Consider the following 24647-nt stretch of genomic DNA (forward strand, 5'->3'; position numbering starts at 1 on the left):
TTTTATTGTTGTCATGACCATATATAATTCAAAAGTAAGTTTTTAATAAGGTATTTTCTAGTTCCTCCAAAGCATTTAATTTAGTTATCATAGTAACAAAACCAATTTGTTTGTTTGTGGGTTTTTTTTTTTGCATAATTCAACTTTATTTTTTAATGATATATGCTGGTGACATATTCAGATATGGGATTAGATCCAGCCGATCCTCGCTATGGGGGTAGCTCTGGGTGGAAGGAGTGGTACCAAGGGCGAAGTGTGTGAGAGCACGTGGTCTCCTCTCTGTTGGTACGTGTACCCTGGGAGTGCAGTGTTGACGCTCAGTCTAGCAAGTTGGCTAGGAGAGTGTCTCCTGAATACCGACATGGGGAATTTCTAAATTATATTACATATATATTATTGCCCCCCACCCCACCCAGCCAAGTGCCCATTCAGTTACCTAGATCTTTATTTTAAGAAGCATTTTGAATACTAACCATACACTAGGCAACATGATAAGTGTGAAAGATTATAACAAATGGAAAGACCGTGGGCTGGATCTGGCTCACAAATTTGTGCCTTTAAAAAAAAAAAAAAGCTTTAGTTTTTTAATTTTTTTGGCCACACCACGCAGCTTGTAGGATCTTAGTTCCCCAACCCTGGATTGAACCTGGGTCCTCAGCAATGTAGTGGTAGTGGAGTCCTAACCACTGGACCACCAGGGAATTCTCACAAATTTGTTTTTTGTTTGACCTATGCAATGTTTAAAAATTTTGAGTTAGTAGCTTTCATTTAAAAAAGAAATGGAGTGGTTCGAGTTAAAAAAAAAAAAATCAGGCTTCTGGCTTCTCTTGACAAAACAAAACATCTGGGAACACTGGGCCGCCTTCTTAAATGGCTTTGACTTTGGTCAGAACTGAGTAGAAGCAACCTCTGTAGATGGAATTTGTGTTCTGCAATTTGCTGCTGCCCCCCAATGGTGCGCTCTCTATTTTGTGTGTGTGTGTGTGTAGTTTCTTTGTTTGATCTAAAATTACCAGGCAAACAGCACTCATATGCAAAACTGACACTGTGGTAAAGTCATTTAGTCACAGAGCCTCACTGAGAAGTAGTATTTCAGTAGGTCTTAGGAAAACTCTTGGACCCAGCGAGGTGACCAGGTAACGTTCTGCCTTCTCCCGACTGTTGTCTAGTTACTGTAGATAAACAACACTAACCATATATGTATCCTTGGTATTTTCAGGTGGTTTACATCTTGGAGAAAAAGCACTCACGTGCAGCGACTGGCTTCCTCAAACTCTTGGCTGATAAGAACAGTGAACTGTTTAGGAAATACGCCTTGTTTTCTCCCTCGGACCACCGGGTGCCTAGAATATATGTGCCTCTCAAGGACTGTCCGCAGGACTTTGTGACCCGGCCCAAAGACTATGCCAACACACTGTTCATCTGCCGCATCATGGACTGGAAGGAGGACAGCAACTTTGCCCTAGGGTAGGTGACCTTTGGCGAGAAAAACTACCGAAATCAGACACAATTTGGTTTAGGTAGCATTTAGATAAACGTTTTTATGTGTATTTTAATTACTATTTCTTCATTAAAGCATGGGTCCTAGGCATATTTTGCTCGTAGTTCCTCAGAAATGGCCCTTAGCTACCACCTCAACTGGTCACCTATAGGTTCCTTGAATTGCCACCCTTTTTGTTTGTTTCTGTTTTTTGGTGTAAAACGTAAGTACATTCTAAGCCTCGACTTACTTCCTGTTATGTTACGAATCCTGTTTGTACTTGTGAATTTGCAAAGAATTCATCACATCCAACAGTCACACCCCTCCTTTCATACACTAGCATTCAAATATGTGAAATTGGAGGTATATTTATGGGACCTCAGTTTCCCGGGCTTATAAACTAAGAATGTAAAGATATGTTTGAATGATATGCTTTTTTGGTATTGATCCTTCAGAGGTTTCCTGGAGGAAGAAATGGCAACCCACTCCAGTATTCTTGCCTGGAGAATCCCATGGATCCAGGAGCCTGGCGGGCTACAGTCTATGGGGTCGCAAAAAGTCAGACACGACTGAGCGACTAACACTTCAGAGGTTTCACTTAATAGCATTAAATGTTAAATCTTCCTGCCAAAAGCAAGGGAAGGGTGCCATGTTTTTAGGGAAGCTTTCAGAAACCAGTCTCACTTAAGTATAGATTCTGTAGCCACAGAGCATCAGCAGCAGCCACTTCATTATCATCTGAAGAAGCTGCTGGAACCAGCTGTTTGAGCAAATGCTGTGCCTGTTTCTTTCTTACAATTGATGTTCATTTTGAAAGAGAAGCAGTATTAAGTTTTAGCTAAATTTGTAGCCCTTTATTATGGGTGGCATGCTTCACAGGAGATGAAAATGAAGGCATAAAAGCTAGAAGAGTTTGCTCTGATGCTACTCTCAGCCTGATTTGGTGCCTTACTGTTGTACAGGACGGACCCTCCTGGGAATGTTCCTTGGTTATGAGTGTCAACACAATGGATGGCCACCAACTGCTGCCTTGATGAAGTTTATTCTCTGCTTAGCCTTTTATGGTTAGTGAAGTAAAGCAGGTCAAATCTGTGTGTCCTAATAATGCAATTTAAAATATACTATCCTGGGACATCCCTGGTGGTCCGGTGGCTAAGACCCTACACTCCCAATGCAGGGGGCCCAGGTTCGCTCCCTGATTAGGGAGCTAGATCCCACATGCTACAACTAAAAGTTGGCATGCCACAGCTAAAATTTCCACATACAGCAACTAAGATCTCCTGGCACAGCCAAATAAATAAATAAAAATATACACTATCCTGGGCCACTTTCTCAGTGATTTGATTGATATGTTCTCAGAGACACTCAGGAGCAGTTGCACTTTCTTTTCTGTTCTCAAGTGATGTGATTGCAGTGTCATCATTTTGAAGCCTAACTCATTATCCAAAAGTGACGTCAACCCCTTGAGCCCTAAATAGCCCTTCTCAGCAGCTTGCCAGTTTCTCACCATCCGCTCAAAAGGCTCGATAATGGCTGTGCCACCTGGCCCTGGTGGTTGTGCCCGCCACACTTTGCTTGGCAGTGAAAAGGGAACATTTCATATCAAGGCAGGAAATCCAGCCTTGTCTTTATCTGCCTTTCTGTCATATCCCATTGTGTATACTTGATTGGGCTACTTCCTTAGTTTTTGAGCTGTAAGGGTGTAGTCAGGGTATAGTCAGGAAATCTTCACAGACTGAGTTTCTTATTGTTCAAATGGCCCTTCAGGTGCCATTACTTCATCAAATGATGAAGACTTACTTCATCAAAAACTCTTTTCTTGTGGGTAAAGTACAACAGTAATCAAAAAAGGAGTTGAGTCTTTGAAGCAGCAAGGACATTTGCTGAATCCATAAAAATAATATTTTAAAATAATAACCATATGTTAATTGTCTTTTACGTACAAAAAATTGAAGATTCTCCTACTTAGATGGAAAGGTGTGCTTTTTCTCTACCTTCTTACTATAAAGATATTAAAAATTGTCTTTTATGGAAGTAAGCCTGTTAAAAAGTCTTTGTGGAAAAGAGAAAATTTATCTTCGGAAGTAAAGTGCGGCAAGTTTCCACGATGAAGTTCTCCGCTGACGTCTGTCTCACAGGGGGTGTGGGCCGCAGCTGTTGCACGTTGGTGGTCGCCTTGCCGTTTTGTTCTGGCTATCAGTTACTGATCTTCAGGAGCTGAGGTCACCGTTTCCCAACCAGAGCGTGCTGTGCTGTGACTGCCTGGGTTTCCTTTCTCATCCTTGCTAGGTTTTGACCAGGAGTGTGGAGGTAGTGCTTGCTACGGGTGTGAATATGTGTGGTTTGCTTCCATAGAAATCATGCCTCAAAACCAAGTTTAACCAAAAAGCCTTCCTTTTGAATTTGTTCTCTGCCCTAACACTCTATCCTTGAGAATTATTGAACCTCTACCTGTACAGTTGCCACGGATCATCCAAGTCCAAAGCCATTTACTTCATCTATAGTTAAATTCAGTTCACAAGACAGGTGTTAATCGTATGTGTAAGTCACTGCTGTATGATGTGAGAAATACAAAGGTAAACAAGCCCTGGTTTCTTTAGAGAAATTATAGCCTAACGCAGAAGGACTTTACATAAATGTCATAGGATTAATTATTTTCTAGGAAATAGACTTCTGCTTGTACTAATTGAAGTGAAAGTGGCAATTGGTGTAAGGAACTGGTGGTTTGCCTAAAGCCCAGGGCAGCAAGTATAGCACATCTCATGGGGAACTCAGAACTAACAAGGTAGCAAGGGAAACACAGCTTCTGTCTAAACCACCCTGACCAGTCCAGCCACCACATGGTATCTTTTCTTTACCCCGTTCTGCACATGAGCTGTTTTTATTCTGCTCTTTTCCACACAGTAGCCATTTAACTTCTCAATAACATACATGGCCCCTAAATGGTACTGCCAGTCCTCTGCAGGTCACACACTGAAGTCTAGAGCACAGAATTTCTAGAGTAGAAAATCTTTATTGGTCTATTGAGACCGTTATTTGCTCAACAATTTTAAACAGAGGAGGCGGGGGTCCAAGGTCCCACAATCCACTACCTGATTATCAGGGACCATGGGACTCAACTCTCTGTGAACAAAGCAGATGGATTGAATGGCCTGTCTTTTTAGCTCTATGTATAATACAAGGCAGAGTGCTATATGTTCTTCCTTAGAAATAAAATACTTTCCTGAAAGTGTAGAGAAGGTGGATGAAGGGGGAAATCTAGAGTTGTTTCTTGGAGAGTGGAAGCCTCTTTGCTAAAGAATCACTCTGACTAGGAGTCCAGAGTAGGTGGGACGGGCCATGGCTGGAAGCAAGCTAGATGTCACACTGAGATGAGATGTGAGAACCTGAAGTGAAGGAGCTATACAGAGGGAATCAGAAGGAATGAAAAGAGTCAGGGGAGAGGAAGAAGCAAATTTTATCAGACATGGTGACCAGCTGGAAATGGGGCATGAAGGAGAAGGACAGAATCTTGAATGAACTCTCAGGCTTCTGATTGGGTGACTGGATAAATAATGATGATGGCATTTAATCACGATTCACCAAGAGCATCTTTATCTCTTGCTGTTCCCTTCACTTGTGCCTCATTGCTTGCTATTTCATTGTTAACTCTGTTCATAGCTCCAAACTTCTGCACATAGCACTTCCTTTCTCAGCAGTGGCTTTCTCCTCTCTGTAGTGTTTAGTGAAATACTCAACTTTTAAACTTACGTCAGTTATCTGCTCAGAGAGTGTTCCCTGACTGAGTCTTCTGTCATGGGTACTCCTGTCATTTCTAATAATACCACTCTTATAGCTCTTGTCTGTATTACAGTTGCTTGTGTAAGTTACTTACTTAGCCATGAGCTTCTTTAGGACAAGGATACTCAGTGAATGTTTACTGGCTGGTCAGATAGGTAGATGAAAATGATTTGGTGACCCCAGGGTCTTTAGCCATGTTGACTAGCAAGATATTGTACCATAAATCAAACTGGAAAACACGAGTGGTTTAGAACAGAAGGTGATGAGAACCAAGGTTCCTTAGCTTCAAAATCAACACTTGATAACAACATCCAATCAGTATATAAACTCAGGGGGAGAACCCCAAGTTTCGAATTTTTAACAAAAAGGTTAAGTAGAATATGCACATTAATAGAATACATAATTTCAATAGCTTTGGAAGGGGCCTTCAGGAGGCCATCAGTCTTAGTGCCTCCATCAGTGTAAGCATGGCTTCTCTGGCACTCCCAGTAGCACCAAAGTGCCAATTAAGAAAAAAGAAAGAAAGAAAGTGAAGTTGCTCGGTCGTGTCCGACTCTTTGCGACCTCATGGACTGCAGCCTGCCAGGCTCCTCCATCCATGGGATTTTCCAGGCAAAAATACTGGAGTGGGTTGCCATTTCCTTCTCCAGGGGATCTTCCTGACCCAGGGATTGAACCCAGGTCTCCCACACTGCAGGCAGACTCTTTACCATCTGCACCACCAGGGTAGCCCATTTAAGGGGAGCCCAAAGAGTATTACAGTACTAGAGACTTCTGGTTGTTAAAAAGTTATTTTTTATTTTGTTCTTGGAATGGTCATGAGAGATTTCAGTTGAGCCCTATTCACCTATGTGTATGTATATATATCATATACCACACTTCCATGAATCTTAATCCTGTAATGCTATTAAAAGCCTAAAGGTAATCTGTTCTTAAGGAACTCTTACTGGCTTTAGGCATCACTGCTTTTTGCTATGCATCACAACATACTTAGTGCTTTTTCTATTTAGTACTAGAACTCTTGTCCAAGATACTTAAAAAGCCACATTTGCTTCCTTGCTGGAATGATTTGTAACTATATAATCAGACTTACAGTTTTAAGAGCTTCCCAACTCTCATAAAGGGATAACTAGAAAGTTTGGGATGGACATGTACACACTGGTATACTGAAAATGGATAACCAACGAGGACCTACTGTATAGCACGTGGAATTCTGCTCAGTGTTATGTGTCAGAGGGGAGTTTGGGGGAGGATGGACACTTGTATATATGCGTGTATGGCCGAGTCCTTTCACTGTCACCCAAAACTATCATAACGTTGTTTGTTAATTGGCTACACCCCAATACAAAATAAAAAGTTTAATTAAAAAAAAAGAGCTTCCCAACTCTCTTAAATAATTTTTTCCTTTAGAAACTCTTACAGTGAAATTCATGCCTGTATTATTTGTGAAATCTGTTCTCCTAAAGTCTAGAGTTTACAGTCCAAGCCTTTCCTCCCAGGATGTCATAAGCATGGAAGTACCAAGATCACTTTCTCCTAGATTGGTCATAGTTTCTTCTTCTGGAATATTTAAAGATAAATCTTGAAGAAGATGGAAAAGTTTTACAGCAACTACTGTGAAAAACATAACAGTGTCTCTTGGCAACACTGAAGACTGACTAAAGATCTATGGCATGAATTGACCTAGAACAAACTGACATATTTTATTTTATTAATACTATAAACTAGCAAAGTTTGGTAGCTTTGAGGCTTGAGAAAGAGGAAAATGAATAGGTCAGTGCATGTGCCGCATGGTTGAAAAAATTGGTGTTGAACATGGGATTGTCCAGGCTTAATGTCGTAGTACTACACATTTAAAGAGGGAATGGACGGCAGCTTGCACTGCAGAGAGGGACTGGGTGAGGTGAAAGGAGAAGGGGAGTTCTGATTGACGACGCGTGTGGTGGGGAGGGAAGTGGTTGATGGGGACGGGGGTCTGTTCTGGTATCTTCTTCAGCTCTTGCCTTTGTACCCTTAAGATTTCAGTAATCAGACCATCAGATACATTTGTTGACTGACAGAAGCAAATACTTTTACTCTTCTATTCAGGTTTGATAGATGCAAAATTTCTTATGTGGTAGATACGAATTTAGGAGGTAGACATTACATTAACGTGTATTTAGGAAGATGAAACAATAACTAGGTTGGTAGAAAAAAACAAACAGGATACATTGGTTTGTTTCATGGAAGCATAGCCTATAAGGTTAGTAAATTGAAAAAATAGCTCCATCCAGTCCTTCCCCCTGTGCAGAGTATTTCACCTTTTCAAGAGGATGTTCGTTGTCTGAAGACTCTCCTGAGGAAGAGGCTGTGTTATGTAATTCTGAAAACTTGTATTACCAAACTCAGACTTTGTAAGACCTTTTCAGGAGGAGTGACTCTGTCTTGGCTGGTGGACATGAAGCAAATTAGGCTGAGGAGGGAGCTCTTTCTGTGTGACTGTTGGGCTCTACCTCATGGCTTCTGAGGACCCACTTTGGAAAAAGCTATGTAAGCAACACTGAGAGCATCTTGGTCCAAACCAAACAAAAATAAAAGGAGTGGAAGAGAGTAGTCCTGATGCAGGCTTTGCTTCCGAATTGTTCCCTCCTTGCACCACGTGCAGTCATTAACACTTCTTCCACGGTTGTCAGCTTCATCCACAATCTTCTTGAAAATATTAAAGTACTAGAGAAGCTTAGCTACCATCAGCCTTCTCCTTTACCCCTTAAATGCTTTCAGCCTCCTCTTTGCTCCCTTCACATTGACGTTAAACTCTTTACTGTCAATCTTCTGGGCCTTCCCTAAAATCAAACGTTGTTGAGCCTTACTTCTCTTCCGCATTTTGTCATCACTGATCCGCCCGAGCTTTCTCTAAAATCCCCAATTCCTTACTTACTGACTTTTGCGGCATCATAATACTGAGCCAGAAAAGGGGAAATGATGTGTTCTTTTCTCTTGATTTTAGGAAATAATACCTAAAATAATACAGCCCAAGTATTTGCCACACTCTGTTTTCACTGTGTCTTGTTACTGAAGTTCTGAGCCCTAGATGAGGCCATGTTTATTGTTTTCCACTTGCAGGTTCTCAGGGATCGGATACCATTGTATCTGTTTGCATGGGGTTTCCAACATGGGCCAGTATGCGTGAAGGCGTGTGAGGGTGATAATGATAGTGACAATCACTGCAAGAGGGCAGGGCTGCCTTGCTGTGTGTAGCCGAGTTTTAAGGCTAAAACTTGATGAGAAGTTGTGATGGAAAAGGAGGATGAATGGCTTGCAACACCAGTGTTGACTGTTACCTTCCCAATTTTCTTTAAGGCCCAGGGGCCAATTTGTAGGACTTTCTTATCTTAATTTCTCCTGCCTGTAGCTGGTCTTTTCCCTCAGTAAGGTTTTAATGGCACATTACCCAGAACAGTGAACCCTAAAAATGCTGATGTGTATAGAATGTTTACATGTACACATAGCTCCCAACTGTAAGGAGCTAGAAATGTTTCAGCTCTGTCCTGATTAATTTTATAGTAGAACCCAGTTGTCATATCATGGATTGTGAATGGGAGCAGTATGTGTGGAAGAACTCTGGTGAATGAGAAAAATTGAGGTAGTGATCATTTAAATTATTCTAACTAGGAAAGCTTTCTCACATCTATTTGTTATTGCAGTAGCAAAAATTTTAGAAAATTTTAATTTTTTCCAGGACATATATGCTATATACTTAATATTATTTAAAATATATACTATAGAAAGTGAAAAATTTCCAGAATTTCATCCCCTGAAATAATCACTATTAAGGGTTTGGTATATATTTGTCTAAAATATTATTTTTAAAATATTTACTAACATCAATTGCAAAATATGTTTCACAGTTAAAAGAATACATGTAACATTTATGTGATTTTTGAGTTCTGGTATTTAAACCAACCCTTGAACTCACCACCCAGATTAAGGAATCTGTCACAATAGTGTTGAAGCTCCTTGTGTATTCCTCTCTATCCTAACCCTTAATGTTTTCCCAAGAGGTAACCATTGTCTCAGACATATGCTTTTCCTTATAATTTGCTCATATTTATATCCCTAAAAGTGTTAGTTTTGCTTGTTTCTGAACCTTATAAAAAATACAAGGCTACACATATTCTTCTGTGACTTGCCTTTTTTTCTTTTAACATTATGTTTCCAAGATGCATTCATATATTTCATTCATTTTAATTCATAATATTTCTATTTGCAGAAATATAATTTATTTATCTAGCAGTAAAGAGTAGGACTTGACTCAGCAACTGAACAAATGACAACAAATTACTAATGAGATTGAGCATCTTTTCATATATTTATAGTCATTATGTTTCCTCTCTTAGAGACTATCTTTGTGTCTTTCCTCATATTTTTTCCACAGTTAATTTTTTGTTTAGATAATTTAGATTTACAGAAATTGCAAAAATGGTAGAGAGTTCCTATGTTCTTTACCTAGCTTTTCCTTATGTGAACATCTTATTATAGAATATTTGTCAAAACTAAGAAATTAACCCTGGTACAATCCTATTACATAAAGTATAGAATTTATTCAGATCTTATCAGTTTTTCTACTAACCCCCTTTTTCTGTTCGAGAATCTGGTAGGATTCTACTTTGCAGTTGTCATGTCACTGTAGTTTTTCCAATTTGTGACCATTTCTCAGCCTTGTCTTCCGTTGACGATTTTGAAGAGTACTGGTCAGTTTTGTAGAATGTTTCTCAGTTTGTGTTTGTCTAATGTTTTCTCATGGCTGGATTCAGCTTAAGCATTATTGAGAAGGATACCACAAAATGAAGTGCAGCATATCAGTGGGTACATGATATCAGTATGTATACTGGTGATGTTGACCTTGATCACTTGACTAAGGAGTTATCTGCCAGGATTCCTAACTTTATTATTTTCCCTTATAAATATACTATTTAATATACTTGGGGTGATATTTTTGAGACTTTGTAATTCTCTTTTCTTAAAATTTTACCCACTCATGTTAGCATTCTTTTTAAATTGGCCTCTTTGTCATTTGATTTTCTGGAGTTAAAAAAAAAACCTAGAAAGTAGCCTTTTAGCAGTTAATAATATGGAAAACACCTTTTCCTTGGTTTGTGAATTGTCTGTTCATGTTGTTAATGTTGACTTCTGAAAAGCAGGCACTTAAATTGCATTTTTTAGCTTTTTGGTGCTTGTGTATAAAGTTATAATTAATTTTTAAAGTTATAATTAATTTTTGTTTATTAATCCTTTATCCAGCCTCATTGCTAAATCCCCTTATTAATTTTAATACTTTGGATATAATTTCCTTTGGATTTTTTCTGTAGGTAATCATATCATTGGTAAACAGATTTGTTTCTTTCATTCAAATCCCTAAAATATTTCTTTTTCAAGTCTTCTTGAACTGGCAACTCATAATTAAAGAAGTGATATTTTCCACATCAGTAAGTAATGTCAGGTCAATTTTGAGTGAAAGAAATAGTAGCAGGCATTTTTTTTCTTGTTCTTGGTTCTTTGATATGTTAATATTAATAACTTTGCTAATGTGGCAGCTGGTTATCAAAGGACTCAGGTGTTTACTTAGGTCCACGACTTTGGGTTTTATTTGGTTGTATTTTACCATCTTCAGTTTTCTTCTTTTCCTTTGGAGTTTCAAGTAAGGAATAGAATACATTTTTTCCAGGCTCAAGAGCATTCATTTGTTTATTTATTCATTCAACCATCTTTTACTGGGCTCTTAAGATGAACAGAGTCTCAGTGTAAGATACAGAAACAAAGAAATGTGTATTCCCTCTAGGATGATTCTCCTCATCTATTAATAAATAAGAGATGTACCTAAAGCATTGTTAGGCAGCTGGAAAGAGGCATGTTCCAGAAAGGAAATAGAACCAAAGGAGAGTAATAGTTCTGAGGAGAGAGATCTGCTCTGGGGGAGGAATGACTCCATAGCCTTGCTGCTATATTCTGTGAAGGTGAATGAGCTTGTTTTGTTTTGTGGGCCTAGTTCAACATGGAAGTCATAAAGGAAGTGCCTTTAAGATAGAGATACATTGCTTAAGGAAGGAGCTGTATAGCCCTTTTATGCTCTAGAACCAGCAGTACCATGTCAGTATGTCATGGATTTGTTGTTCAGTTGCTCAGTTGTGTCCAACTCTTTGTGACCCCATGGACTGCAGCACACCAGGCCTCCCTGTCCATCACCAACTCCTGGAGTTTACTCAAACTCATGTCCATTGAGTTGGGGGTGCCATCCAACCATCTCATCCTCTGTCGTCCCCTTTTCCTCCTGCCTTCAATCTTTCCCAGCATCAGGGTCTTTTCTAAGGTGTCAGTTCTTTGCATCAGGTGGCCAAAGTATTCTAGGTTCAGGTTCAGCATCAGTCCTTCCAATGAATATTCAGAACTGATTTCCTTTAGGATTGATGGGTTTGATCTCTTTGTAGTCCAAGGGACTCGCAAGAATCTTCTCCAGCACCACAGTTCAAAAGCAGCGCTCAACCTTCTTTATAGTCCAGCTCTCACATCCATACATGACTACTGGAAAAAATCATAGCTTTGGGTATATGAACCTTTATTGGCAAAGTAATGTCTCTGCTTTTTAATATGCTGTTTAGGTTGGTCATAGCTTTACTTCTAAGGAGCAAGCGTCTTTTAATTTCATGGCTGCAATCACCATCTGCAGTGATTTTGGAGCCAAAGAAAATAAAGGTCTCTCACTGTTTCCATTGTTTCCGCATCTATTTGCCATGAAGTGATGGAACCGGATGCCATAATCTTTGTTTTTTGAATGTTGAGTTTTAAATCAACTTTTTCACTCTCCTCTTTCACTTCCATCAAGAGGCTCTTTAGCTCCTCTTCACTTTGTGCCATAAGGGTGGTCTCATCTGCATATCTGAGGTTATTGATACTTCTCCTGGCAATCTTGATTCCAGCTTGTGGCTCCTCCAGACCGGCATTTCACATGATGTACTCTGCATAGAAGTTAAGCAGGGTAACAATATACAGCCTTGATGTGCTCCTTTCCCAATTTGGAATCAGTCAGTTGTTCCATGTCTGGTATTAACTGTTGCTTCTTGACCTGCATACAGGTTTCTCAGGAGGGGGTAAGGTAGTCTGGTATTCCCATCTCTTTCAGAATTTTCCACAGTTTGTTGTGATCCACATAGTCAAAGGCTTTAGCATAGTCAATGAAGCAGATGTTTTTCTGGAATTCTCTTGCTAGCAATTTTCGATGATCCAACAGATGTTGGCAATTTGATCTCTCCTTTTCTAAATACAGCTTGAACATCTGGAAGTTCTCGGTTCATGTACTGTTGAAGCCCAGCATAGAGAATTTTGAGCATTACTTTGCTAGCATGTGAAATGAGTACAATTGTGCATTAGTTTGAACATTCTTTGGCATTGCCCTTTTCTGGGATTGGAATGAAAACTGACCTTTTCCAGTCCTGTGGTCACTGCTGAGTTTTCCAAATTTGCTGGCATATTAAGTGTAGCACTTTAACAGCATCATCTGTTAGGATTAGAAATAGCTTAGTTGGAATTCCATTACCTCCGCTAGCTTTGTTCATAGTGATGCTTCCTAAGGCCCACTTGACTTCGCATTCCAGGATGTCTGGTTCTAGGTGCATGATCACACCATTGTGGTTATTTGGGTCATTAAGATCTTTTCTGTACAGTTCTTCTGTGTATTCTTGCCACCTCTTCTTAATATCTTCTGCTTCTGTTAGGTCCATACTGTTTCTGTCCTTTATTGTGCCTATCTGTGTATGTATGAAATATTCCCTTGGTGTCTCCAATTTTCTTGAAGATATCTCTAGTCTTTCCCATTCTATTATTTTCCTCTATTTCTTTCCATGTTCGCTTTGGAAGACTTTATTTCTCCATACTATTCTTTGGAACTCTGCATTCATATGGGTATATCTTTCCTTTTCTTCCTTGCCTTTTACTTCTCTTCTTTTCTTAGCCCTTTATAAGACCTCCTCAGGCAACCATTTTGCCTTTTTGCATTTCTTTTTCTTGGGAATGGTTTGATCACCCCCTCCTGTACAGTGTCACGAACCTCCATCCATAGTTCTTCAGACACTCTATCAGATCTAATCCCTTGTCTCTATTTGTCACTTGCACTGTATAATTGTAAGGGGTTTGATTTAGGTCATACTTGAGTTTCCTGGTGGTTTTCTCTACTTTCTCCAATCTAAATCTGTATTTTGCACTAAGGCATTCATGATCTGAGCCACAGTCAGCACCTGATCTTGTTTCTGCTGACTGTATAGAGCTTCTCCCTCTTCGGCTGCAAAGAATATAATCAGTCTGATTTCGGTATTGACCATCTGGTGATATCCATTTGTAGAGTCATCTCTCTGTGTTGTTGGAAGACGGTGTTTGCTATGACCAACGAGTTCTCTTGGCAGAACTCTGTTACCCTTTGCCCTGCTTCATTTGGTACACCAAGGCCAAATTTGCCTGTTACTCCAGGTATCTAGGAAATGGCAACCCACTCCAGTGTCCCCGTCCAGGGACGGGGGAGCCTGGTGGGCTGCCGCCTATGGGGTCACACAGAGTCAGACACGACTGAAGTGACTTAGCAGTAGCAGCAACAGCCAGGTATCTCTTTACTTGAACAACAACAATAAAGTTGGTTTTTAAGAGAATGGGCCAGACATTTTGATGCAACATTGAGTCATATTGTCCTAAAGCAACTGTTTCTATTTTTGCAGACAGTGAATGAAAGACAGAAATTACTTAGAAAGCTGTAATATTTGAGCTCTAACAGATGAAAGTTACTTTCAGTATTCATATAAAATAAAATTTACAACTGAAATAAAAATATAAAACAGATCCTTCTGTAAGAGGAAAATATACAGTGTACAAATCGATTCTCTACTAGATTCTGCTTTTGTTTAGATCCTAAGACATTATGGATTTTAGAGTGACAGCAGAATTCATAAGTAGGCAGCATATGATTCTTTCTGGGGCATCTAAGTTCTGAATGCATCTAAGTTTAATGCTGACCTGTTAGATTTTTATCTCCTGCAAGCTGTTTAGTCTATGCTGCTATCACATATATCTCAAGTGAATATCCATAATAAATTATTTAAATATGGCACTTGAGAAACGTTTTCTGGAACTTAATAAAAATAAATATTAATTACTACTAATAGAAACTTGGATGCACGATACTGGATGCTTGGGGCTGGTGCACTGGGACGACCCAGAGGGATGGTATGGGGAGGGAGGAGGGAGGAGGGTTCAGGATGGGGAACACATGTAAACCTGTGGCGGATTCATTTCGATATTTGGCAAAACCAATACAATATTATAAAGTTTAAAAATAAAATAAAATTAAAAAACAGAAAAAGAAACTTGGAGTCATTGATCGCAGTTGGAGGCCCTAATCAAAATATAATTTCATCTTTATGAGCCATGTTCCAATTTCAATGAACAATTCAAGATTCTTTGGACTTAGAATAGAGCCTGGTGAAAAAAATATTGCCAGAACACAAAGCAAGAATAAAATTAAATGAGATGAAAGATAAAGTGTTTTTTTCTTTAAATGTCAGCAAAGGGCTGATGATTGCAGTGACTTGTTCTGACAAATACTAGGTCCATCATCACCTGCTTACTTTTGTCCTTTCCTTTCACCTTCTCACCCCAGTGGAAGTGGATACAGCACTCAGCACTAGTCTTTTTTTATTTTATTAATGTTACATTTATTAATATGATACAGTAACATTATATATTGTTATTTTTTAAAACTTAATTTGACAACCAGGAGTCTAATGATTTTGTATTAAACAGCTTCTTACCCAGAATGGCACAACGTATAATACTTTCTAGTATTTTTTATGCAACTTTGCTTTGTTTTTGCAATGGTTTCTTTAGCAGATTTTCACCCAATTCGTGGCCACAGTCATAATTATGCTTATATACGTATCTATAAAGATAGAGCATAGGAAAATACTCTGAGAGCAGAATAAGTACAAAACAAGAAACTATGTTGAAATACATAGAAATAACATAAGTGTGCATGATACAGATGGAAAAGTCAGTGCAGATGACTTGGCAAACATTTACAAAACATTTGTTTTCATCCAAACATAAGGCACAATGCAAAAATGTTAGCACTAGTCTTCTTTTGGAAAATTTCTCCCTCTCTTGGTAGACTTGTTTTCACTTAGTAGTCTTTCAGAAAGGGTTTGTGAGAATTATATTCCCTGAGTTCTTGCGTGTTAAAAAACCCCCAAAAACTTCATCTTTAAGTCCACAAACTTCAGTGATAATTTTCTGTATTAGTTTTTCCTGAGACATGGCATACCATGTCTGTAAAATTTCTTTGATTTCAGGGAAATGGTCTTATGATATTTTTGAAAATGCTTTCTGTTTCATATATGTAGTTCCTTCCTTTAGGAGTATAAGTCATGCCAAAGTTTGTTCTCCTTCATTTGCCTTTCATATCTGTTTTCCCTGTAATCTTTTCACACTCTTTGCATAATACTTTCTAATTTCATTTTTCCCCCACTTCTTTCAGACTTTTCTCTATGAGTCTTATTTTTTCAAATAGTGTCAGTTCTTCATTAATTTTATTTTTCCTTTCTACTTATTTCCTATTTCCTAGACATAGTTAGAAAACTAGAAATCACACTAGTTTTTATTTCCTTTTGTGAAATTTATTTCTTATGCACTTGGATCTTTACTTTGAGCTGTTCTTCAGTGGTGATATTTTCATAAAATTTTTGAGTTCTTGCTAGCATCTCTGGTTGTTAGTAATTTATGTGTCTGCATGCATGTAAACTATGTTTTATTCTTCTCCCATTTCTCGTGCCTCTTTCTTCCTGTTTACATGAAGTATTTTTTTAATAGAACACCTGGAATGGCTCTTCTTCCTGCCTCCCACCGCATCTTTAATGAGTTCTTAGATTTTAGTGTTATATTTTTAAAGTTGGATATTACAAAATGCCTTCTGCTCAGGCATTTAAGCCCTCCATTACAAGCATAAGATAATTAGTTTTGACCACTGCAACCTCACCAAGTAGGAATAGGATGGCCACTGTATTTAAAGGCAGCCTCACAAAAACTGAGACTCTTACCACGTGTCAGAATGTGTTTCTTTTCATATTCTCTAATAAATGCTTTATGATCTGCTTTGTTGTTTATGCTTCTCCCAGAAACTGTGTATGCTGTTGGATTATATGTATGGTTAATTATTTTACATGGTATTTAATACTATGGGGAGAATCATGTGAAATTGTGTTTTCTAGGTAAAACATGGTCAAATATATTGGTAATTTCATGTGTCTCAATATATGATTATCTTCTTTACATCATTACTTGCTACCTTTGAATCCTTATTTCTGAATCATCTCTCAGCTGACTTGAATTGCAAATAGTTTTTTTAGAAAATATTTTTTCGCTGTGTCTGGTCTTAGTTGAGGCAGAAATTGTTGACTACAAAATATTGAATGAGATAACATAATAAGCTTGAACAGTATTTGATAAATCTATGGATTATGATGCTTATATAAGCAGGGTGGGTAGAACAAATGAAGACAGTCAAGCCAAACCCAGATTTAGTGTTTCTTTTAATGGAGAAAGATTACTGCCCTCTCCATCAGAGAAGAGCTCAGCAAACTTCATCTGCCTTCAGCAGGTTGGTGGGTCCTCCTGCCATGGTTCTGTATTGGAGGCTCAGAGTTGGTTGCTGCTGCTGGAAAACTGGCATCCTCTAAGTGTGGTAGCCTGGTTGTCGTTGGTGAGAGGAAGCTCATGTGTGGAGCTCATTTCCTGCTACCAGGTACTTTGTTCTGATGCCAGTTGAGCAAACACTGCAGTGCCTGGGGAAGGGGGTTGGTTGACATTTTCAAGGTAGATCATCTTGCCCCCACAGTGAGAGTCTTATGCTGAGCATTCTCATGGAACACAAATAGCTATACTCTAGGCCCATTTCTCCATGTCTGTCCCTCAGATGTCTTTGTCACCAGTCCTCCAATCTTTCTTCTTTCAGGTCCCTATCCATCTGGCTAAACTTGTAGCCACTGCCCATCAGGCCATCTTTCTTCAGCCAAAGTAGCCCATGGATGTATTGCTTCAAGTTCTACCTGCAGGGAGGAAGTTTCTGCTCCACTGTCTTTTCAGAGACCATCCCTTAGAATGGATATACTACCAGAGTCCACTTATGATTCGTGACAATGAAAGGTCAGTTGGAACTAGGCATCCAAGGTACTCAGACCTTTCTGCATCTTCCTGTATCTTGTATTTCTTAATCTTGTATTTCATGTATATATATATATATATATATGAAATATATATCATATAATATATATCTATATATACATATATAGATAAATATATATGGTTTGGTTCTCTTGAGGCTTACTCTTTCTGATAAGTATTCCTACTTTTCATGTAAGAGACTTGGTGAGACTCTGAATTTAATGATGGTAGTGATTTATCACCCTTTGATTTTTGTTTATTTGCTGTCTTAGCCTGGAAGCTGCAATAGACTCAGAAAACTTTTTTGATATACATAGGAAGTCACTGAGTTTCCATCTTAGCCTGAAATTAAGACTTTAGAGGTTGAGCACATAGTTCTTTTGTTTCTATCCTCTTTTCAGGTTTTCCACATCTCTCACTGTTTCTGTGAGCTTTTGGTATCTTTCCAAAAACTTTCTTTTCAAACCAGAGTTAGTTTCTCATGCTTATACCAAGAACCAGACAAACATGTTTGTATTAGGAAATGGGTGTAGAGAACAGAACCTTAGGAACCTGTGAGAATAATTAATTCTTTAAGTGGGTTGGACGTAACTCATGTCCCACTTGATTTTCAAAATACGAATCAGTCTCCAAAATGTCCTTTAAACTTAAAAGGCGTTGACAACAGATTTCCCAGATCCTCAACAGGAACTTCATTCTAGAGAATGAGGATAATACACAGGTAATAATGTTGTCATTTTGAAAATTAGTGAGACCTGAGTTTTTAACTATCTGGATCCTTGGTTGCAAAATAAGAGAAAACAACTGTGGTTGAAAAAGGAATTTATTAGAGGGATACTGAAGGGTTCATAGTAACAGTGAGAGTCTTGAATGTCCTGAGAAAGTTATGGGAAGGAAGAAAGGCCAACCTGGAAAGCCAAGAGCAAGGTCTAGCCATTGTCTTTTATCAGGATTAGTTTGGTCACGATGGCAGTGGTTCTTACCACTTGCAAGACAGCATTGCCACTGGGCACTGCTGCCACCACTGCTTTCACTGGCAGCCCTGTAGCCACCACGAATGGGTCCTAAGCACCCCTTTGTCTTTGTGTCACTCTCTTCACATTCAAAGCCTTGAGCTGAAGCAGAGTCTAAGTAGGAAGCTGCTCATTTCTGTAATGGGAATTATACTCCTTTGGCCCACTCACATGCAATGTGGAAGTCTTTCTCATTTGCATTCCTTTTCTTCATTTTCTTGCCTTATGGTTCTCACTGGGACATCTGATACCATGTTTGGTACTATTGGTGAACAGTACCAACCGAACCAAAGGGAGTGAACTTGTTTTCTTCCTGATCTTGAGGAAAGCATTTAGACTTTCTCTGTTAAATTGAAGATGTTCCTGTTCATTACTCATTTGCTGAGTGTTTTGGTCATAAATAGATGTTGAATTTTGTCAAATTTTTTTTTATTCTGTTGAGATGATTGTATGTATTTTTTCATTGTTTGCTAGCTGAGTAATTAAATAGAGTAAATTTTTGAATGTCGGACAGATCTTGAATTATTTGGCCCTTTTATATATTGCTGAACTCTGTTTGCTAATATTTCATAAGAATTTTAAGTCTGTTTTTCATGAGGGATATTGATCTCATGAATCTTTTGTCTCATTTTGGTATCAGAGTAATGCTGGCTTCATAAAACTAGTTAGGAAGTGTTCCGTCCTATTCTATATTCTGAAAGAGTTTGTGTGAAATTAGTATGAATTCTTTCATAAAGACTTGGTAGCATTCTCCAGTGAAACCATTTGGGCCTGCATTTTGTCTTTGTGGAAATATTTTAAACTATGAATTTGGTTTCTTTAGTAGATGAAGGGATATATAGTGTTGGTATCTCCTTGACTAGTCTTAGGCAGTGTGTGTCTTTCATGGAATTTATCCATTTCATCCAAGTTATTGGATTTATTGGCCTAAAGTCATTTATAATTCCCTTATTATTATTTTAATGCTCAAAAGATCTATAATAATGAAAACTTATTCCTTATTTTTCTTGATCAGCCTCACCAGAAACTTACCTATTTTATTTTCTTTTCAAAGAATCAGCTTTTGATTTTATTGGTTTTCTTTATTATTTATTAGTTTTCTAGTCATTGATTTTTATTTCTTTATTATGTCCTTCCTTCTGCTTACCTGGGATCTAGTTTGCTTTTCTTTTTTCAGTTTTTTAAGATAGAAGTTTAGTTCACTGACTCATTTCTTCTTTTCTAATATGAGCATTTAATGCTGTAAGTTTTCCTCAAAGCACTGCTTTAGCTGCATCTCACAAATATTGATATATTGTATTTCATTCAGTTCAAAATATTTTCTAATTCTCTTTTTATTTCTTCATTAACCCATGGGTTATTTAATTTTCATATATTCATGGATCTACCAGATAGCTTTCTTTCATTTTTTTTCCCATGTATTTTTGCTGTCTTTTTGATATGATTTGTGGGAAATCACCACCTAACTTTGAGAAGAGGCACTGGTCTGAGCCACCATTGTATGTGAAATGCCCACAGGCTGCCTCAAGCCTGTGCTGGTGGGCAGGTGTATGTATCAGCAGTGGGCTGCTCTCTCTTGGCTGGCATATGAGAAGTGGGGCCAACCGTTCTACCACCACTGCCATGTTCCAGGATTGAGGCCGAAAATTTGTTAAAAGTCTGCATATAAGGCAACCACGTCCCCAGTCCTCCTATACCACTGTGTACCTATGAACTCTAGTACCCAGGCATCTACCCTCATATAAGGAAACAGAATCTTCTTCAAAGAAATCACGTGGCCCCAGAGAAGGCCCTATCACCAGAGCTAAACTCCTTGCAGGAATTACTGAAGGTAGATTCCTGGGTCACCCTGGTGGATGAATAGACCTATGCAGTGGAGGAGGTAGCCAACTCTGGTCTCCTCAACACTCTCAACAAAGGCAGCTGATTTAAGACTCATTTCGTATTTCCTATTGACTATCAGCATTCACCACTTAACTTTAGACTTGGCTGTATGTGGCATGCCAGTACTTACAAGAATGGAGGGTTATCAGTTTTGATGTTTGTGTAGATGACTCACAGATAAAGAGTAAGATCAGCCTTCTAAAAGATGGAACCCTACTCATAGTGACAGGACTGTCCTGTTCAATACAGTCTTATTTTTAATGGTCCAGGACCCTAAAATGTGAATGATCATTTGCTGGGTGACTGGATTAAAGATAACTTCAGTTTTCTTCTTGGTATATTTCTATCTTTTCTATTAATAACTTCTCTAAAGTGAATATATATAGCTTTTGTGTTCAGACAAAACGTCTTAAACCATTAAGGCAAAAATTAGTAGTTGTGAAATAAATGAAAACATCAGATCTGATTTAGTGAGCATGACGTAAGGTATAATCAGTGTGAAACTAGTGATTTAACAGCAAACTGGGTTGATCAGAATTGTCTCTAAAGGTGTTTACAAGAGAAGTAATTGACAAAAGCTTTCACTTCTCCACGAAGAACAACTGCAGGAGTCCCACAGAGGGTTGTCTGGCCCTTCTCCGTGGGTCAGCATTCCTGAGGAAAGGTAACAGTACACTGTAATCATGGCATTAACAAGACAAGAGTATCCTAAGCTCTTCGGCTTGGCCCCCGTTCATTCACTGGTGATGGTGTTCCTGCCGGGGGAGGGGCAGGAGAGTTCGAAAGACAACCTTAACTTGAGAGAGGAGACAGGTTGCCCACGTTCCATTACTAACACAGTCTTTCCTGTCCATCCCGTACACAGGCAGCTGGCAAAGAGTCTTGGACAGGCTGGTGAAATTGAGCCTGAAACAGAAGGGATACTTACAGAATATGGTGTGGATTTCTCTGATTTCTCTTCAGAAGTTTTAGAATGCCTCCCTCAGGGCCTGCCTTGGACAATACCACCAGAGGAATTCAGCAGGAGAAGAGATTTAAGGTAAATATCTGAAACCCTTTAAAAAATGACATGTTTTCTACCTTTCTGTCTTCTGACTTAACTTTCTGAGGAGCTGGCCTCAGATGTTGCCATCTTTCCACCAACGCTCAAGTTCCGTACAACTGAAACTCAAGTGCTCTGTATCAGAGGTTGACCAGTCATGCCTTATGAGCTAAACCTAGCCTATTGCCTGTTTACTTACAGCCTGTGAGCTAAGAAGGCTTCCTAGGTGGCTCAATGGTAAACAATCCATCTGCCAATGCAGGAGACACCAGAGACGTGGGTTCCATCCCTGGGTCGGGAAGATCCCCTAGAGAAGGAAATGGCAACCCACTCCAGTATTCTTGCCTGGAAAATCCCATGGACAGAGGATCTTGTTAAGCTACAGCCCATGGAGTTGCAAAGAGTCAGACGTGACTGAGCACACTTGCATGCACTTGTGAGCTAAGAATGGTTTTTATATTTTTTCATGGTTGCAAAAAATTAAAACAATAATTTTTTATGAAAATTATATAAAATTCAAATTTCAGCATTCATAAAGTTGTGCTGAAACTTAGCCATGCTTATTTGATTATATATTGTCTTTGGCTGTTTTTTTGCAATACAATAGCAGGGTTGAATAGTTGCAACAGAGGCCATATGGCCTGCAAAGCCTAAGATATTTGCTGTCTAGCCCTTTATTGAAAATGTGTGCTGACTCTTCTAGACCATTCTAATTTCAACAGGTACAGTTGCCACCTTCTTTTCTCATTGCTAAGCCCCATAGGTCTGGTCCAATAAAGACAGTGTTATCTTGTTAGAAGTGCCCTCCTTTAAATGGGCCTCTTCAGACACAGAGCAAAGGATTCAAGACTTCTGTGCTTGGAGCTTCATTTTAAAGCTTTACTTTTAGGTCTGGAATTTGTTGGAAAGTACTTTTGTGGTATTTTTTTTAACAACATCTTCTTTGAAGATGTTTCTTCATTGTGGGATGTTAGTTCTTTTCTGATATTTCTCTTCAGAATTTGGTTTCAGTGCTGGCATTCATTTTGGATGCCACATGGAGATATTCAGAACCAAGAAACTTTTCATACAACCCACTGAGGCCGTGGAAGGTTTTTTGCTAAGGTCATCCCGTGTCAGAGTCTTTTCCACCACCACACTTGCTCGCTTCATGCAGCTGAACTTATGGTACCTTAAGCTTGTGGTGCCCATTACTCCACCTAGTTTGAGAATCCTCCTTTCTGGCTCCCTCTCGCTTTTGTATCTTTTAGGAATTTACTTTTTTTTTTTTTTTTCCTTTTCTTGCCAAGGGTAGGCAAGGAAAAGGAGTTGATGGTTCCCTTTCCTACTTGTTAGTGACTCAGATGGAACACACATTATATTTGAAGTCAGTTAACTCAAGTTGCTTTCTTGGCTTTCAGCAGTAACCATTGTTCATAGAACTGCTTCTGGTCAGTTATCTTGTCAAGGGTTTTGGGATCCTGAGGCCATAATCTTATTATTCTCTCTGAATCTTCATATTCTCATATATAAATGGAGGGACTTGTTTTCTGAGATCTTTTCCTAAATCTAGGAATCTATTTAAAAATTAATAAGAAAAAGATAGAATGGATGACTGAATTTTGTTGTTTGAAGTGTAAGTTAATAGAGCTATTCCTCCGTAGCTATCGACATTTTAAATGTACCTACCCTTTCAATTCATGCTATTCAAGGAAGTATATTAGGGCACATGTACTTGAATGTTTGTTGCTACCTTATTATAAAAGTGACACTGCTGATGTCCGCTAGTAAAGGAATGGTTACATAACCTATGTCATATCAGTAAGCTAGCATTCTCTGTCACTGTGAAAAAGAAGCTAGACCCATGTGGACTTTCCTAAAAGAATGGCTTATTGCAAAGTGAAAGAAGCAAGTTTCAGAACAGTAAGAATATGAGCCTAGTTTTTAAAAGTATGTAAAGGTATATGTATAATATACATGTATACATGAAAGTATATATATATATTTTAAAAAGTCCCGGAAGGAGACACAGCAAACTGCTGACAGTGATTATTGTGCATGGACTCAGTGAAGTGGTAGGAGGCATGGAGGCAGTATTTTACTTTTCATTTTATAAATTGCTCTATTATTCAAGTTATTTAAACAAATAACCTTTATAACTTTTTAAAATTATGAATGGAAATATCAGAAGAGAGAGGTGCTCAATCTTTCCAAGCCTGACTCCTAGTGTGCAGGTAAATAATAAGTCATGCCAATAGTCCCTGCAGCCAGTATTGCTCAATTCCCCTCTCATGGCCCCACATTACCTTTTTCTTCGGCCCCTGTTACCTTCTGAGTTAGACCACAGACTGGGAGGTCTTGCTCTGCACAAGGCTTCTGTTAAAATATACCTATGTGTCCTGCAAAAGGATCCAAAGATTCAGGGAGCCTGTGGGATGCTCTCTGCTGTTAGCATAGTAACAGGGATTTTTTTTTTTTCACTTTTGTAAATATAATTTTTGCCTATCACTATCTATTTTATTTTTTTTTTAATTTTATTTTTAAACTTTACATAATTGTATTAGTTTTGCCAAATATCACTATCTTTTTTAAATTTTTTATTTATTTATTTTAATTTGGAGGATAATTACTTTACAGTATTGTGATGGTTTTTGCCATACATCAACATGAATTGTTACAGGTATACATGTGTCCCCCCCATCCGAACCCCCCTCCCACCTCCCTTCCCACCCTATCCCTCTGGATTGTCCCAGAGCACCAGCTTTGGGTGCCCCGCTTCATGCATCGAACTTGCAATGGTCATCTGTTTTACATATGGTAATATCCATGTTTCAGTGCTATTCTCTGAAATCATCCCACCCTTGCCTTCTCCCACTGAGTCCAAAAGTTTGTTCTTTATGTCAGTAACAGGGTTGTTTTTTTTTTAAAAAAAAAAAAAAAACTTTAATTTCTAGGAGCTTTTTTCCTGTCCATTATCCTCTAGAATTATTTTTCTAAAATTCAAATCTTATTCTTTTGTTTCTACTCCTTTGGCTTAAAATCTTTCACCTGCTTCCTGATGCCTAAAGTGGTAACCTCTAAACTTTGTTGGACATGCATTTCCTGTAACTTCTGTGCCTTTATTCTAAAATTACAAGTGTACATACTACTTCACTAATTTATTATGTGTGTTATTAACATACATAAAAGTGGAAAAATAAGAATGAAACAAATTTTAATGTATTTTATTTTACTTTAA

General features: G+C 38.5%; 1 protein-coding gene across 5 annotated transcripts in view; it reads left to right on the forward strand.

The window, feature by feature from the left end:
• The window catches only part of DIS3L2 (DIS3 like 3'-5' exoribonuclease 2), a 357289-nt gene that overhangs the window by 144910 nt on the left and 187732 nt on the right, over positions 1 to 24647 (forward strand). For 4 of the 5 annotated variants that reach the window (XM_027516383.1, XM_027516355.1, XM_027516373.1 and 1 more), the window contains exons 8-9: positions 1220 to 1467; positions 21254 to 21427. In XM_027516383.1, coding sequence (XP_027372184.1) covers positions 1220 to 1467; positions 21254 to 21427 — 422 coding nt within the window. Of the gene's footprint in view, positions 1 to 1219; positions 1468 to 17282; positions 17474 to 21253; positions 21428 to 24647 lie in introns of those variants that run through there. The other variant, XR_003506580.1, reaches the window with a different exon arrangement.

The sequence above is a fragment of the Bos indicus x Bos taurus genome, chromosome 2 (assembly GCF_003369695.1).
Source record: "Bos indicus x Bos taurus breed Angus x Brahman F1 hybrid chromosome 2, Bos_hybrid_MaternalHap_v2.0, whole genome shotgun sequence".
In the NCBI taxonomy this organism is placed as follows: domain Eukaryota; kingdom Metazoa; phylum Chordata; class Mammalia; order Artiodactyla; family Bovidae; genus Bos; species Bos indicus x Bos taurus.